The sequence below is a fragment of the Plasmodium falciparum genome (genome assembly GCF_000002765.6).
Source record: "Plasmodium falciparum 3D7 genome assembly, chromosome: 7".
Classification (NCBI taxonomy): domain Eukaryota; phylum Apicomplexa; class Aconoidasida; order Haemosporida; family Plasmodiidae; genus Plasmodium; species Plasmodium falciparum.
Genome location: NC_004328.3, coordinates 465,001 through 482,613, shown reverse-complemented (window position 1 = coordinate 482,613; position 17,613 = coordinate 465,001). Strand labels below are relative to the sequence as shown.

General features: G+C 18.0%; 6 protein-coding genes across 6 annotated transcripts in view; 4 read left to right on the top strand and 2 right to left on the bottom strand.

The window, feature by feature from the left end:
• Positions 1 to 639: 639 nt before the first annotated feature.
• On the top strand, positions 640 to 1,245 carry PF3D7_0710700 (conserved Plasmodium protein, unknown function; the record flags this gene model as incomplete). Its single annotated transcript, XM_001348984.1, has 1 exon — positions 640 to 1,245. One exon carries the CDS (start codon positions 640 to 642, stop codon positions 1,243 to 1,245), a length of 606 nt encoding a protein of 201 aa, XP_001349020.1.
• Positions 1,246 to 3,475: 2,230 nt separating this feature from the next.
• On the top strand, positions 3,476 to 4,146 carry PF3D7_0710600 (60S ribosomal protein L34; the record flags this gene model as incomplete). The annotated part of the gene is made up of 2 exons (XM_001348983.1): positions 3,476 to 3,634; positions 3,853 to 4,146. The coding sequence occupies 2 exons, from the start codon at positions 3,476 to 3,478 to the stop codon at positions 4,144 to 4,146; spliced, it is 453 nt and encodes a 150-aa protein (XP_001349019.1).
• Positions 4,147 to 5,061: 915 nt separating this feature from the next.
• On the top strand, positions 5,062 to 6,498 carry PF3D7_0710500 (conserved protein, unknown function; the record flags this gene model as incomplete). The annotated part of the gene is made up of 5 exons (XM_001348982.1): positions 5,062 to 5,307; positions 5,509 to 5,737; positions 5,909 to 6,037; positions 6,188 to 6,274; positions 6,422 to 6,498. 5 exons carry the CDS (start codon positions 5,062 to 5,064, stop codon positions 6,496 to 6,498), a joined length of 768 nt encoding a protein of 255 aa, XP_001349018.1.
• Positions 6,499 to 6,893: 395 nt separating this feature from the next.
• On the bottom strand, positions 6,894 to 7,991 carry PF3D7_0710400 (DNA repair protein RAD14, putative; the record flags this gene model as incomplete). Its single annotated transcript, XM_001348981.2, has 1 exon — positions 6,894 to 7,991. The coding sequence occupies one exon, from the start codon at positions 7,989 to 7,991 to the stop codon at positions 6,894 to 6,896; it is 1,098 nt and encodes a 365-aa protein (XP_001349017.2).
• A 1,081-nt stretch (positions 7,992 to 9,072) lies between these two features.
• On the top strand, positions 9,073 to 10,113 carry PF3D7_0710300 (conserved protein, unknown function; the record flags this gene model as incomplete). The annotated part of the gene is made up of 4 exons (XM_002808726.1): positions 9,073 to 9,158; positions 9,366 to 9,542; positions 9,678 to 9,846; positions 9,934 to 10,113. 4 exons carry the CDS (start codon positions 9,073 to 9,075, stop codon positions 10,111 to 10,113), a joined length of 612 nt encoding a protein of 203 aa, XP_002808772.1.
• Positions 10,114 to 10,776: 663 nt separating this feature from the next.
• PF3D7_0710200 (conserved Plasmodium protein, unknown function) overlaps positions 10,777 to 17,613 on the bottom strand; it is a gene marked incomplete at both ends in the record, with an annotated part of 8,733 nt that continues 1,896 nt past the window's right edge. Inside the window, one exon of the mRNA XM_001348979.1 lies at positions 10,777 to 17,613. This exon is cut by the window's right edge and continues 1,896 nt beyond it. Coding sequence (XP_001349015.1) covers positions 10,777 to 17,613 — 6,837 coding nt within the window.

Here is a 17,613-nt window from a genome sequence, read left to right as displayed (position 1 = left end):
ATATATATGTAAAATAATAATTATGTAAATATATATATTATAAATATGTATATTTATATATTTATTATATAATTATATATTTTTTTATTCAATTTTTTTTGTTATAATATAATATAATATAATATATAAATATATATTACATATATATATATATATATATATATATATATATTATTTATTATATGCATATATTACATTTGGGGAATATATATTATTCTGCCCATAATATTCCCTTTGGCCTATTTAAAAAAAAAAAAAAAAAAAAAAAAATTTTGTGACAACATAAAAAAAAAAATTATTGTATTATTCTTCCTTCATTATTGAAATGTTTTATATATATAGGAAACATTTCAAGATTTTGAATTTTGGTAAATCTTGTTAAAATTATTTTTTATTTTATTTATTTGTTATTTTAATTATTAATTTTTCTTTTTCTTTTTTTTTCCAAAAAATATACATTTATTATTAAAAAAAAAGAAAAAGAAAAAAACAATATTATGTAATAATATATTTATATTTCATTCCTATATTTGTACATTTGAATATGTTGTATTTTTTTTTTTTCTTTTTTTTTTTGGGACATAATTATATATAAAAATATTATATCAAAAAAAAAAAAAAATAAAATAAAAAAAAAGAATGACGAACCAGTTAAAAAATAACAATGATGATAAAAAATTACGAAAAAAAGTTAAAGAAAAACATATAAATAAAAATGTCAAATCAGAAAAAAAAAAAAAAAAGAAAAATGAAAATCTCTCAATAAAGAAGAAAAAGAAGGAAGAGAAAAAAGGAATCAAGGAAAAGAAAAACAAAAAAACAAAATCAAAAAAGAAAAAAGTAAAAAATACAAAAAAAATAAAGGATATAAAGAATAAATTAAAAAATGAAGATGAAAATAGTGATGATCAAAATTATGACGATAACACTTCTGATGACGATGAGATATACGATGACGATAACTTATTTATGGATAGCAGATTAAAGAAAAAGAAAAAAAAGAAAACGGCATTAAGTAACTTAACGGAAGAAGAAAAGAATAAAAAAAAGAAAAACAAAAAAAAAAATTGTATTGCGGAATTTTTAAATTTAAATGAATATGATGATAATTATGAAAAGGAGTTATTTTCATATGCCAAAAATGGTTTTAAAAAGTATGTCAACTTTTTGAACAATTATAAAAATACAATAAAAGAAGAACAAAATGAAATAACAAATAAGAGACCAAAAAATTTGTATGTTTGAAAAATGGTGTTATTATAGAAGTAGGACATATGATGGAAATGAGTCTATTTTTTCATACCTCCCCCAAAAAATAAAAATAATGCATATACATATATATTTATATATATATATATATATATGTTTATATATAATTCAGTTGACACACCTTTTTATGTAATTATTGCAATTTAATGTACATAATACAAATTTGCCCTCCTTTTTTATTTATAATAAATATTAAGGAATGATGAACTAACAATGTTCAATCAGTATATAAATATATAATTATAAAGCACACGTACGTGTATATAACATAATTATACTTTTATTTTTTTTTTCTGTGATATATATGTATATATATATATATTTATATATATTTATATATACTTTTAAAATTAATTGTATTTATAATTCATCCTAATACATAATATATATATATTATATATATATATGTTATTTGTTTGTTTTCAATATATATAATTTTTTTATATATCTATCTCTCATTGTTTTATTTTTTTTTATTTTTTTTTTTTTTTTTCTATAACTTCAAAGATTTAAAGAAACATATAAGCATACTATAATATTATTAATATAAGATATTCATATTTTTATAATGTTTTATAATTTTTAATGAACCATTTAATATTTGAGGTGTCCAATTTTTTCTCTTTCATTTCTTCCATTATATATAATAATAAACGCCCAAGGAAATAAAAAAAAAAAAAAAATAAAATATTTCTATTCTCAAAATATTAATATTTATATTTATTTTGTTTTAATAAATTAATTATTATTTAATTTTTTTTTTTTTTTTTCTAAAGAAAATAATACATAAAATAGTTACATGTTTATATGTAACATATATATATATAATTATATATTTTCATTTTTACCGTCACAGAACCCCTTTAAACTCGAACTTTTAAAAAAATATATTAGGAAAAAGGGTTTTTTAAGAAAAATTATAAAATTAATCAACATATGTATTTTTTACAACTTTAAAATGAAAAAGTATTATATATAAAATATTCATGTAAAATTAACATTTTTTATAATTTATATATTTTTCTTTTTTATTATTTTATATATAAATTTTTTTCTTCTTCCTTTCATTTATATATATAATATAGTATATTTTATATATACGTATATAATTCATTCATTGGCCGTCCCTGTTATTATTATATGGTATATATTGAAATTATACATATATATTTATATATATATATATTTTTTTTATTTTTAAAATAATGTATAATATTTTTATAACCTTTATTTTATGCACTTTCCTTATTTAGTGTATACAATTTTTTCCCCCTTTTTTTCTGTTCTTATATATTAAATTTTTTTTTTTTTTTCCTATAAATACTACTCATTATATGATTATTATATTTTATATATAATAAAAAATATATGTATAATTCCTTTAGTCAATTTTTTTTTTTTTTTTTTTTATTTCTCATTAATATTATATATATAATGAAACAATCTTTTTCATTTTTATTATAGTATTATATTATATTATTATATATTCTTATAGAAGAGGAGGAAAGAGCACATATTTCTATTTTTCTTTTGTTTTAATTTTTATACCCTTTATTATAAATAATAATAATATATATTAATAATATTATATATATATATATATATATATATATAATATATAATAAAAAATATATATGTTTTTATAACTATATTTATATTATAATATATTATATATATATATATATATATTATATATATTTTTTTATTATGTTAAATATAAAATATTATAATATATATTTTTTATGTTATATATAAAATATATATATAAATATTTATTCATTTATTATTATTTTTCCTAATGTACAAAATATATATTTTTATATATATTTTAATGTATTGAAAAAAAAAAAGAAAAAATAAAATAGATAATAATTTTATGAGGAAATAATTTTTTTTTTTTTTTTATGAAAAATTAAATTATTCATACCTTTTTTATAAAATAAATATATTTATATTTATTAAGTATCTTATTTAAAAAAAAAAAAAAAGAAAAAAAAGGGAGTTATATATATATATATTCTTAGTAAACATAAAATAAAAAATATATATTTTATATATAAATAAATATTTTATAAAAGAAAGGAAACTTTTAATTCATATATATTTAATATTCTCCTTTTTTTTTTTCTTTTTTTATATAATAAAGTTATTGTTATTAAATATCATTATTATTTAATTTTATCATTAAATAAACAAATACAAAAAAATGGCACAAAGAGTTCATTATCGTAGGCACAATCATTACAATACAAAGTCAAACAAAGTAAGACCTGTAAGAACACCAGGAGGAAAATTAACTATTCATGTTGTTAAGAAAAAAGCTGGAAAACCTAAATGTGCTGACTGTAAAACAGCTATACAAGGGGTAATGAAAAAAATATATAATAAAAAGAACTTTTTCATTTCATTTTTTTTTTTTTTTTATATCATTTAATATTAAGTGTTATGTAATTGTTATTATAGATATTTGTATGACGATATATAATATATAAATATGTATATATATAAATATGTATATATATAAATATATATATATATATATATATAAATATATATGTATATATTTTTTTTATTTTTTTATAGGTAAAAGCCTTAAGACCAGCAGATAATTATAGAGCAAGGAGAAAGAATCGAACTGTAGCAAGAGCTTATGGAGGTTCCATATGTGCTCGTTGCATAAGAGAAAGAATTATGAGAGCCTTTTTATTTGAAGAACAAAAATGTGTAAGACAAGTATTGAAAGAAAAAAAGAAACAAGAAAAGAAAGTTAAAAAGGTTAAGAAAGAAAAAAAAAAGGTTAATGCTAAAGAAGTAAAGAAAACAGCTACTGACAATAAAAAGGCCAAGAAGGTTGCTGATAAGAAAAAGGGAAAATAAATATATAACGAAATATTTAAATTAAAATATACACCTTTTAAAATATAGATAATACATATATATTTATATATTATGTATGTGTTTTTATTTTTATACATTTATTTATAATGTTTAATTTTTTTTTTTTTTTTTTTTTTTTTTTTTTTGAACTCAAACCTTATGTACATAATATATATATGTATATTTAATTCAATTTTTTAATTTTCTACATTTTATATGAAAAACTTCATGTACTTATTATAAAATATAATCCTTCTCTAAAAAATAAAATATATATATAATATATATATATATATATATATATATATATATATATATAATTATTTATTTTTTTTTATTGTACCAACATATATGGTATTTATAAATTTAGAATTATAAAATTCAAATAAAGGTATAAAAGGTTCTTTGTTTTAATTATGTAAAATATGAAAAATAATGTATAGGCAATCTTAGTTTTATAATTTAAATGTAGTTATAATATTTGTTATTATATATAAAATGTCAAATAATTAACAATATTTAGATTATTATTACAAGAAAGAATCAAAAAAGAGAAATATATAATACATCAATATAATATATATATATAATATATATATATAATATATATATGTATAATATAACCCAGTTAAAATTTACAAAGTATATATCGTCTACATATTTAAAAAATAAACAAATAAATATATATATATATATATATACATATATACATATATTTTTTTTAATATAGCACTTCAATATATATTTTATATTATTATTTTATTTTTATGTTATTACAAAATTTTTCTTCTTCATCATTTTATTAATCATATGTAATTTTTTTTTTTTTTTTTTTTTTTTCAAATGTGTACTTTTTAATTTTCCTTTTTTTTTTTTTTTTTTCTTTTTTTGATAGAGGATTAAAATCTATAAGAAATGATATTATTGAAAATATGTTTGGCTAATTTTTTTTGTATATTTATTTCATATCTTTTATTAACACACATTGAAAACAAACAATTAAAAAATTATGTTTTAAAAAAAAAGTTTATGTTAAAAATTGTTAACGCCAAAAATAATATATTATCTGAACACAAAAAAAAAAAACATCCAAGTGTAAGAAATAAGAGAAATCTTATACACTTTAATCCAAGGGCATTTCTAGTTTTTGACATAATAAAAGTAAAAAATAAAAACATAAAATTAAACATGATATATAAATGGGTGGCAAAGAAAAGAAATGCTTTGTATTTTTTTCAGCGATAATATATATATATATATATATATATATATATATGTATCTCATATAATATATATATGTATATATATTTACGTGTTTATTTTATTTTATTTTATTTATTTTTTTTTTTTTTTCTGTTGTAGATATTTGGTCGTTTATCAGACAAAGAATTATTGGGTCATGTAATTTCGCATAACAACGAATTTATAGAACTTGATAAGAAGAAGAAAACGAAAAAATGGGAAATTTTATTTAATAATGATTATATAAATTTTGACATTCTAAAGAATTTTTTATTAAACAATAAATTTGAATGGCCTCTCACAGTAAATTCTGGGCAAATAAAAAACCAAGGTTCTATAAATATACCAGGTATATAGATTATTTTAAGAAATAAAAAAATTAAAGAATTAATATATGTGTAAGAAATATATACATACATATATATATATATATATATATATATATATTATTTGTACATATACCCATTTCAATAATTTTATGACCTCATTTTTTCATGGTCATCTTCATTTAACTTTTCAGTATCTCCAATTGTTTATGTTGAGAATTGTAGGAAGATAAGTGAACAAGTCAAAAATAAAAATACCAAAATAAATTTAAAAATAATAAATGACTATATTAGTGAAATGCCTATATCAAACGACGCCATACGTAATAAAAAGAAAAAAGAAATAATAATATTATTATGTTATCATAGGAAGGAAAGAAATTATAAGACCTTTAAATATATACACGTTTGTATTTATTCATTTATTTATTTATTCATTTATGCATTTTATTATTTTTATTTTTTTTTTTTAGAATGTGTTTTCTCATCGTTTAGTGATTATGAAGAATTAACAAAAGAACAATTTATAAATAAAATTCATGAGTGGGCTCCTTCAGATGGTAAAAAAAAAATATTAAAATAATAAATAAATAAATAAATATATATATATATGTTAACTTTTTATCAAATACCATTTATGAGAATTTTAATATACTCCAATTTATTTCATTTTATAATATTTTATTTATTTATTTATTTATTTCTAGGAATAATCGATTGGTACACATTTGTTTATAATTTGAAAGAAGAACCATCGGATAATATTAAAAGATTTTTTGATTAGTAAATAATTAAATATAAGTAAATTAACAAAATGTGGAATTAACACGCAACAAATGGGTAAAAATATAATATATATATATATATATATATATATATATATATATATACATACATGTGTGTATATATATAATATCATTTGTAGTTACAATATTCCATGTAACGATATTTATGTAAATTTTTTTTTATTTTTTTTAACAAAAATTTATAATGTGTTAATATATTATACTTTGAAAAAAATTTTTTTTAGTAACATTTAATTATTTACATAAAAAAATTAAAACATATTAATATATCAATATATATATGTGTGGTAGTTTTTAATAATGGTGTGCTTTCTTATAAATGGTTAGCTCCTTATGTTCATCATTTTATTTTATATTATTATTTTTCTTCATTTTAAAATTGCATATATTCAACACAGTAACTGCACTTTTTACATTTTTTGTTATATGTGTTATCATTTTGATTAATACATACAGGTGTATCAAAATCATGTTCATTATCTTCACATATAATTTTAAGCTTTTCCATATTTCTAACATCCTTACTATATATAGTTTTTGTTTTTTTAAATTTATGTATAAGTTTGCTGGTTTTGTTTATTTTATTTGTAGAAGATGATGAATTTATATTTAAAAGTTTATTATTATATAAATTTTTGACTGTAAGTAAAGAGCCATGTTTTCTTAATGCAATTTCTTTAATTTGGAATATAAAATACAATTTCATTTGTTTCATATATCCACGTGGATTTTTTGTAGATAATAAAGCTAGTTGTTTTTCATATTTGGACAAATCATAAGTATTTAAAGAATATTTTTTAATTAATTTTGTTAATGAAATCATTCTAAAATTATTATCTAAAGCTTTACATTCTTTACATAAATATATATTAATATGAACTAATGTTTCATTATAATTTTTTTTTTTTTTATTACATAAAAAGCATTTGTCTGATTTTATATTTTCTTCTTCATTTTCTATTACCCTTTCTATACTAAATATAAATTCGTTCTTATTTTTTTGAAAATTTTCATTTATTTTTTTTGTATATTCTTCTTGATCATCTAAATGAAATATATCATCTTTAATATCCAAATACAAATGATCTCTATGAATATTATTATTATTATTATTATTATTTATAATATATAAATTATTATTATCATCCTCATCATTGTCTAAAAGAAATCCACCTTCATTATTATTTATATTATTATTCATATTAGTGTCTTCATATTTATATTCATTATCTATTTCATGTATATCATATGGATTTGTTAATGTCTCTATATCCTTTTCAGCATTTTGTTCCCTTGTAACTTTATCAAAAAAGTTTTGCACAAAATCTTTTTTTTGAAATTTCAAATAAAAGTTTATATGGGGTAAACGATCATCAAAATAATCAATTTCATCACTTGTATTATTTTCAAATAAAATATTATTATAACTTACTTTTTCCTCATCATTTTGTGAATCATCGCTATGTATCATATTTTTCAAAACGAATGGAAAAACAAAAATAATAATAAATAAATAAATAAAAAATAAAGAAAATAAAGAAAATAAAGAAAATGGTGTGGTCATATAATTTATGGGGACAAAACAGCATTAAACTTTTGATCTTTTCTCTTACAACACCAAAAAAAAAAAAAAAAAAAAGAAGAATGAAAGGAAGGAAGGAAGGAAATCAAAGAAATAGAAAAATGAGAAGAAAATATAAAATAATACTAAAAAAAATAAGTAGTAAAATATTAATTAACAAAAAAAAAAAAAAAAAAAAAAAAAAAAAAAAAAATGTAGTTAAAAATCAATGTGCTTCAATATAATAATAAACTTGAAAAAAAAAAAAAAATGTTTTGTTTCTTCCATTTCTTCTCTTAATAAAATATTTACATTATTATATTATAGTATAATATATATATATATATATATATTTTTTTTGTGCAATAAAAATTACATTTTAGATATAATAAAATAAAGAATAATATATATTTATTATATATTATTCCTTTTTACATAATATATACTTCTGAACTATTATTTTTTCATTTTATACTTTATTATTATTGTCACTCAACCTATATTAATTTTTGTCACTTTGTTATTTTATATATATATATATATATATATAATATATATATGTTCTTAGAAATTAAGAACATTCATTTATAGGTTTTAGGGGGAATATACCCTAATTCGTAAAATATGCATTTAAAAAAAAAAAAAAAAAAAAGAAGAAAAAAAAAATTTTTAAATCTATAATTATTGTAAAAAATAGAAGATGACATAATATTCTATCTCCTTTTTATTATTACTATTTATATGATATTTACCATAATTTATGGGCATAATAATGGCATTTCTTATCAATAATAAAATAAAAGAAAAATGAAGGAAAACTAAAAGAAAAATAAAATAAAACTGACCGTTTTAATAACATCATATAGAATATATATATATATATATATATATATTTATTTATTTATTTATTTATATTTATATTTATAAATGTACACATATATATTTCATTTTAGTACATGTATTTATTTTATTTTTTTTTTATTATTAAAAAATGAATTGCTTCGTTTTATTTGTCATAGTAGTTGCTTTGGTAACTATTTTAGACCAGTGTAAACAAATTCCCAAATTTTATGCAAGGTGAAATATATATATATATTATTTTATACTATATTACATATAAATAAAATAAGTATATTATGTAATGTATTCATATATGTACGTATTTTACTATACATCATGAGAATTTTAAAAATATCAATCTTTGATTATTCGCGTACACAATAATGTATATATGTATGTATATATATTTATTTATATGTAAAAAATTTTTTTTTTTTTTTTTAGGAAATTTGCCCATATGCTTTGTGGGTTACTTATTTTGATGTTCGACGTAAGTATTAATGGATATAGGAGAGGTTTGCCACATAATATAAGGAACATTATACAAACAGATTACAGGGTTTATTTTATTTACCTTATAGCAATAACATCAATATTGCGCTGTTTTTTTTATCCATTTAGGTATAAAAAATGAAAAATATATATTAGAAAAGTTAATCCTAACCTTTATGTACTCCTTAGCAAGCACTTATATAAATAAATAAATATATATATATATATATATATATATTTCTTTTTTTTTTTTTTTTCCAACAGATTTGGTGTATATAAAGATAAGGGAATCATAGTTTACAATGTTATCGTATCTATTTTTTTCTTTTTTAAACTTCCCTTGTATGTTTTAACACCAATATTTTTTGCGGATCCAATGGCGGCAATAGTAGGAAGACAATTCCCAAATTATGCCATTTATAAAAAGAAAACGGTAAGATAAAGGAAAACAAATTAATATATATATATATATATATATATATATATATATTTATTTATTTATATTTATTTATTTTTATAGCTTCATGGAACGTTGACATGTTTTTTTGTTTCCCTTGTGACATTGTTCTATGTCGGTAATTATTGGCATATTTTAATTTTAAGTTTATCACTAAGCTTTTTAGAATTATTCGGAGGGAGTTTTGATAACTTATTAATGTGTTTTCCAATTTTTATTTATATGACATTTTTTAAAGTTTAAATATGTTATATAATATTATATCAAGTCAATATTAAAAAAAAAATAATAAATATCATATATAATATAATTTTTGTTTATTCTTTTAATTTTTAAACATTTTTAATTTTTTAATATTTGTGAAATTTTCCTTTTAGAAGGAAATTATTTTTAATATATATTTTTTTTTTCTTTTGATTTTTTTTTTTTTTTTTTTCTTTTTGATTTTTATTTTTTAATATTTTTTAATAATTTTTACGTATTGTTTTGTATTATCATTATTATATTTTCTTCTATGAGAAGGAAATAAAGAGAAAAAACAGAAAAGTAACTTATAAAAGTAATAATACATATTAAAAAAAATATATATGTAATGAAATATAGGAAAAGCCTTACAACCATTAAAGGATGGATATAAAAATGTATTTACATTAATGTTGTAGATTTTTATTTTTAATATGTTTTTCTTTATGTATAGAATGGGAAAATATGGTTATTTACCTTGTTAACACTTTATCAGGAAAAAAAAAAAAAAAAAAAATATATAAGTATAAAATAAAAAAATATATATATATATATATAGAAACGAAAAATAAAAAAATATATAAAACAAAATATGCATACATATATATATATATATATATTTATTTATTTATTTATTTATTTTTTTATTTTTTTTTTTTTTTCTTATTCTTTCCTTCTACTCCTTAATTCATACTGTCTAACTGAATCTCTTTTTTTATTTTTATTTCTGGAGTATTTCCTTTTAGATGTAGTGTTACTATTCAGTTCGTTTGATAAAATATCCAATTCTGATAAGTTATTACTTTTTAATGTACTACTTTTAAAAGAACTATTTTCTTTATATTCAAGAAAATTTGGATATAAAGATTGTACGTTTCTTAAATTATTTTCTTCATTTAATGTATTATTTCTTTCGAAACTATTTTCAAATGTGTTCATCTTTTCTATACTGTCGTGTAATTCTAAAGTTTTTTTCGTTTCAATATTTTCATGTATATTTGAATTATTATCCATTTTTCTGTTATGATTATTCCTAATATTTTCATGCACATTTATTACAGCACATGGCACTTCATTATGATTTCCATCGTTTTCTATTTCTGAATTAATCAACATATTTTGTTCTTCATTTTCTATATTTTTAATTTCCATATTGATATATTTCAATTCATTTTTGATACTCATTTTTCTTTGTCTTTTATTTCTCTTTCCATCTTTATGATCAACATATGATAATAAATCATTTAAGATAAATTTCAAATTATCCACTTCTAATAATAAAGATTTACAATTTTTTTCATTGATATAATTTTTTTTTTCCTTTAATTCAATTTGTTTGTTTAGAATTAGAATATTATTATCGTATTCTTTAATTTTCATTGCATTCTCTTCTACTGCCTGTTGGTAACATTTTTTTATTATACACAATTCATCTAACATACTTAAATGGAATGTAAAAAGATCATTAATGTTTTTAAAATTTAATTCTTTCATATATTTTTCTAATTCACTATCTTTTTCTATATGATATATATTTTTATCTTTTTCATTATTTAAAATTTTTTCCAATAAAATGTTTTTTTCATTTATTACTTCATCATATAATAATACATCTGTATCTTCTGTTTCTTGTATTTTCATATGTATACATTCATTAATTTCTTTTATTATAATTTTAATATTATAAATTTTCCCATCTAGAATAATTTTATCTTTAATATGAACCTTTTCAATACTATATAGGATCTCTTCTAATTTCTTTATACAAGTACTTATTTTTCCATTATTTTTAATATACATGTTACAAACATTTTTATAATGTGTAATTTTTTTATTAAAATATTGAACCTTTTTATCAAATATATCAACTTTGTCATTAAAATATTTCATTTGTTCATTAAATTCATTTTCTAGTTCTTCTTTTTTTATGACTATTTCTACATATGAATAATATAATTTGTTATACTTTTCATCTTTCATATTATTATCATCATTATCATTATTATTACTTTTTGATATTGTTTTTTTTGTTTTCTTATTCTTATCTAGTATATCTAAAATATTCATTTCGTTGTTAATTTTATTTCTTGTTACAACATTTTTTCCGTTTTCCATGGTATAATCATTAGATCCATTTTTTTCTTTGTAATTTATTTCTCGATATTTTTTAAAATTCAAGGTTTCTTCCTCTAGTTTCTTTTTAATATTTTCTAATTCTTTTTCTTGATTTATTAATTTCTCATTTAGTTCTTTCATTTTATTCTTTTCGTTATCTAAAATTATGCACACATCATTATATTTTATTTTTTCACCATCTAACTCATATATTACTTTGTTAAGATTTTTTTTTTCTTCATCAATTTCGAGTTTTAATTTTTCATTTTCTTCTTTTTTGCTTTCTAATTCGACATTCATTTGGTTGTTATATTTTTTTGCCTCATCAATTTCGAGTTTTAATTTCTCATTTTCTTCTTTTTCACTTTCTAATTCAACACTCATTTGTTTGTTATATTTTTTTTCTTCATCAATTTCGAGTTTTAATTTTTCATTTTCTTCTTTTTCATTCTCTAATTCGATACTCATTTGGTTCTTGTATTTTTTTTCCTCATCAATTTCGAGTTTTAATTTTTCATTTTCTTCTTTTTCACTTTCTAATTCGACACTCATTTGGTTGTTATATTTTTTTTCCTCATCAATTTCGAGTTTTAATTTTTCATTTTCTTCTTTTTCACTTTCTAATTCGACACTCATTTGTTTGTTATATTTTTTTTCCTCATCAATTTCGAGTTTTAATTTTTCATTTTCTTCTTTTTCATTTTCTAACTTTACATTTAATTGATTAATAATCTTTTGCTTTTCAACCAATTGTATACTTATTTGGTTCATTATATTTTTTCCTTCTTCCAATTTTATATTTAAGTTTTGATTATTCTCCCTTTCTCTCTCTAATTCAATCATAACATTTTTAGTGTTCTCCTTTTCTTTATCCATTTCAACCATCACATTTTTAGTTTTCTCCTTTTCTTTATCCATTTGAACCATCACATTTTTAGTGTTCTCTTTTTCTTCTTGCAATTGTAATATTAAATTTGCAATATCTTTTTTTTCATTTTCTAATTCGAACCTTAAGTTTCCATTTTCTTGCTTTTCGTTTTCCAATTGTAATTTTAATTTTCCGTTTTCTTCTTTTTCCTTTTCCAACTGTAGTGTTACCTTTTTATTCAATCCATTTTGTTCTTCTAATAATGAATTTATTTTGTTATTTTCTTCATTTTCTTTTTTTAGTTGGACAATAATTTCATTATTTATCAATTTTTCTTGTTCTACTTGTATATTTAATTCTTCATTTATTTTTTTATTTTGATCTAATAGTATATTCAATTTTTTATTAGCTTGTTTTTCATTTTCTAGGTGTATAACTAATTGATCATTTTGTTTTTTTTCTTTTTCCAACTTTTGTTTTATTTCATTATTAATTATTTTTTCCTTTTCCATTTCAACAACCATACTGTTAATAATTTCTTTGTCCTTTTCTAATTGTATATATTGTTCTTCATTTATTTTTTTTTGTTCTTCTAATTTAATAGTAATTTCTTGAATGTTATTTTTTTTATTTTCTAGTAGAATATTTAATTCTTCATTTATTTCTTTTTCTTTTTTTAAATGAGAATTTATTTGTATAATTTTGTTTTTTTCTTCCTCCAATTGTATATTTATTTGTTGATTCATTTTTTTTTCATCTTCTAATTTAATATTTAACTCTTGAATATTATTTATTTTATTTTCCAATGTTATATTTATTTGTTCATTCAATTTTTTTTCATCTTCTAATTTAATATTTAACTCTTGAATATTATTTATTTTATTTTCCAATGTTACATTTATTTGTTCATTCAATTTTTTTTCATCTTCTAATTTAATATTAAGCTCTTGAATGTTATTTTTTTTATCTTCTAATTGGATATTTAATAGTTCGTTTATTTCTTTTTCTTTTTGTAGACAAGAATTTATTTGTATAATTTTGTTTTTGTTTTCTTCTAATAGTATATTTATTTCTTTGTTTATCTTTTTTTCTTCATCCAATTCAATATTCATTTCATGATTCATTTTTTTCTCTTCATCCAATTCAATACGCCTTTGGTGATTCATTTTTTTTTCTTCATCCAATTCAATACTCATTTGATTATTCATTTTTTTTTCTGTGTCCAATTGTATATTTAATTGTTCATTTTTCTCATTATCCTTTTCAATTCTTATATTTAGATTATGATTGATTTCTTTTTCTTTTTCTAATTCTTCATTTATATGTTCTATTTTCATTTTATATTCTTCCATTTGTATGATGATTTTGTCATTTACTTCTTTTTCTTTTTCTAATTCTAAATTTAGTTCATCAATTCTTTTTTTATCTTTTTTCAATTGTATAATCATATCTATATTAACCTGTTTTACTTTTTCGAGTTGTAATTCAAGAAAGGTATTATCCTCACTCTCAGCATCATTCATTTGGTCAACATGTTTGTGTTCATCATTCATTTGGTTAACATTATTTGATGTATCTATTATTTTTTGTGTATCTATTATTTTTTGTGTATCTATTATTTTTTGTGTATCTATTATTTGTTGTGTATCTTTTATTTTTTGTGTGTCATTAGTATTTTTCATCAAAAATTTTCTTTCAAACTTGGCTATCATTTTTTTATATGTAATTCTTTGCTTTTGTAACTCGTTTTCAAGTTGATGATTTATATTTTTCTGTTCTTCATAAGATACGTTTAATTGTTCCTTCTTTTTTTGTTCCTCATTTAAAATATTTTGCAGTTGGTTATTCCTTTTCCTTTCATTTTCTAAATCATCATTAATTTGTTCATTTTTTTTTTTCTCTTGATCCAAAAGTATTTTGAGATCATTATTTCTTGTTCGTTCATTTTCTAGATCTATATTTAATTGAGATATGTTATTTTTGCCATCATCGTAAAGAATTTGTAGTTTTTTATTTTTTTCTCTTTCTTTTAATAGATCTTCATAATTTTGGTCATTTTTTTTTTTCTCATCATCAAAATGTAGTTGTAGAATATGATTCCTCTTCCTTTCATTTTCTAGATCTATAGTAAATTGGTCTATGATTTTTTTTTCTTCTTCCAAATTTAATAAAACATGTTCATTTATTTTATATAATCTGTCTATTTCTACGTTTAATGATTCATTTGTTTTTTTTTCTTCATCCATATTTTTTTTAAGTTGTATATTTTTTATTTTTTCTTTTTCGAATTCTTTATTTATATGATCTTTTTCATTTTTTTCATTTTCTAAATCTAATTGTAGATCATTATTAATTTTTTGTTCTTTATTTAACTTTTCATTCATTTCATCATTCATTTTTTTTATATTTTCCAATTCTGTATTTATTTTTTTCACGCTTCCTTTTTCATTTTCTAATTGTATAATAATTTCATTATTAATAATTTTTTCTTTCTCTAATTGTATAATCATTTCATTGATTTTTTTTTGTTGATTTTCATAATTTTCTTCAAGCTCTGAATTTAATTTATTTTTTTTTTCTATATCTTCATATATAATTTTATTATTTAATTTTTCATTTTCTAATTGTGTAATAATTTCATTATTAATAATTTTTTCTTTCTCTAATTGTATAACCATTTCTTTGATATTCATTTTTTGTTTTTCTATTTGTTTATCCTTTTGTTCGTTTGTTTTTTTTTCATTTTCTAAATTGATTTGAATATTTTTATTTATATTTTTTATTTTTTCTAATTCTGTACATATTTCATCATTATTTATTTTTTCTTTATATAGTTGTGTATTCATTTGTTCATATAAAACATTTTTATTATTCAATTCTTTACACGTATCTTCATACATTTTATTTAATTTTTCAAAGTCGATACATTTTTGATCATATTGCACACTTTTATCTTCTAAAGCAAAATTCATATCAGAATTTATATTTTTGATATTTTGTAATTCCATATAAATTTCCTTATTTTGTTTTTTTTCATTTTCTAATTCTTTATTAATGTCATCATACATTTTATTTTTTTTTTCAAATTTTATCATCATTTCGTCATTTATTTTTCTTTCTTTTTCTAATTCAATATTCATATGCATATTAATTTTTTTTTCTCTCTCTAAATTTGTTTTTATATCATTATATTTTATTTTTTCTTCATTCTGTAACTCTTCTTTTATATTATTAATAATTATATTCTTTTCATTTTCTAATTCAACTTTAATTATATTAACCCGTTTTTCAACTTCTTCATCTATTAATTTTTGGTTCATAAGGAAATTCTCCCCTTCTATGTTATTATCTATATGACTATCTTTATTTTTATTTAAATTATGGTCTTCATTAGATTCATTTATTTTACCTTGATTATTATTTATATACAACATGTATGTATCCTTTACAAATATTTTAATAACATGAACAAATATCCATTTCATAATAAATTTTATGATATCAAAATTATTATATAAGGTAGTAGACATTATTTTATTATATATATTATTAGATAATAATAATAATAACATATCTACATTTTTCATATTACTCATTTTTAATAATATTTCATCATTATATGTATTATATTTATGCATAATTTTATCTACATTTATATTATTATATTTCGACATATCACTTAACAAATCTTCTATTTCTTTGGAACATAAATCTTTATTATATATAAAATTATTTAATTGATTTGTTGAATTATTTAATTCACATGTTGAATTATTTAATTGACATGTTGAATTATTTAATTGACATGTGGGAATATTTATATTATCTTCCTTATTTAAATTTCTCATATTATTATAACATAAAAGTATATCATAAATATCTTTTATATCAAAAAATAAATTATTAATTTCTTTAAAATATGAATTCATTTGTCTCTTTATAAACTCACTATTCTGAACTTCCTTTGTTAATAAATTACTAAGATAAAATATAATTTTCATATTATTAATATCTATTTCTTTTTTGTACCAGTAATATGTATTTATATTACAGCAGTGGAAAAAAAAAGAAAGAGATTCCACTTCACAAGGAATATTATAGTTATTTTTTTTATTTTCTATTTTGTCCTTTGTATATATATTACAACAATATGGTGTCTGATAATTATCCCTATATTGACATGTCCATTTATTAGTTTCACTCTTTCTTTCGTTGTTTCTTTCGTTGTTTCTTTCGTTGTTTCTTTCGTTGTTTCTTTCGTTGTTTCTTTCGTTGTTTCTTTCGTCGTTTCTTTCGTCGTTTCTTTCGTCGTTTCTTTCTTTTTTTGTTTCATTATTTATTTCTCTTTTTGTTTCATTTTTTTTTTCATTATTTATTTCTCTTTTTGTTTCATTTTTTTTTTCATTTTTTGTTTCTGTTTTTGTTTCATTTTTTTCCTCTTCATTTATATATCCATTTTGATCATTTTTGTAACTTTTATACACATGCATAATATACAGATTGTGTATTTTTTTCAT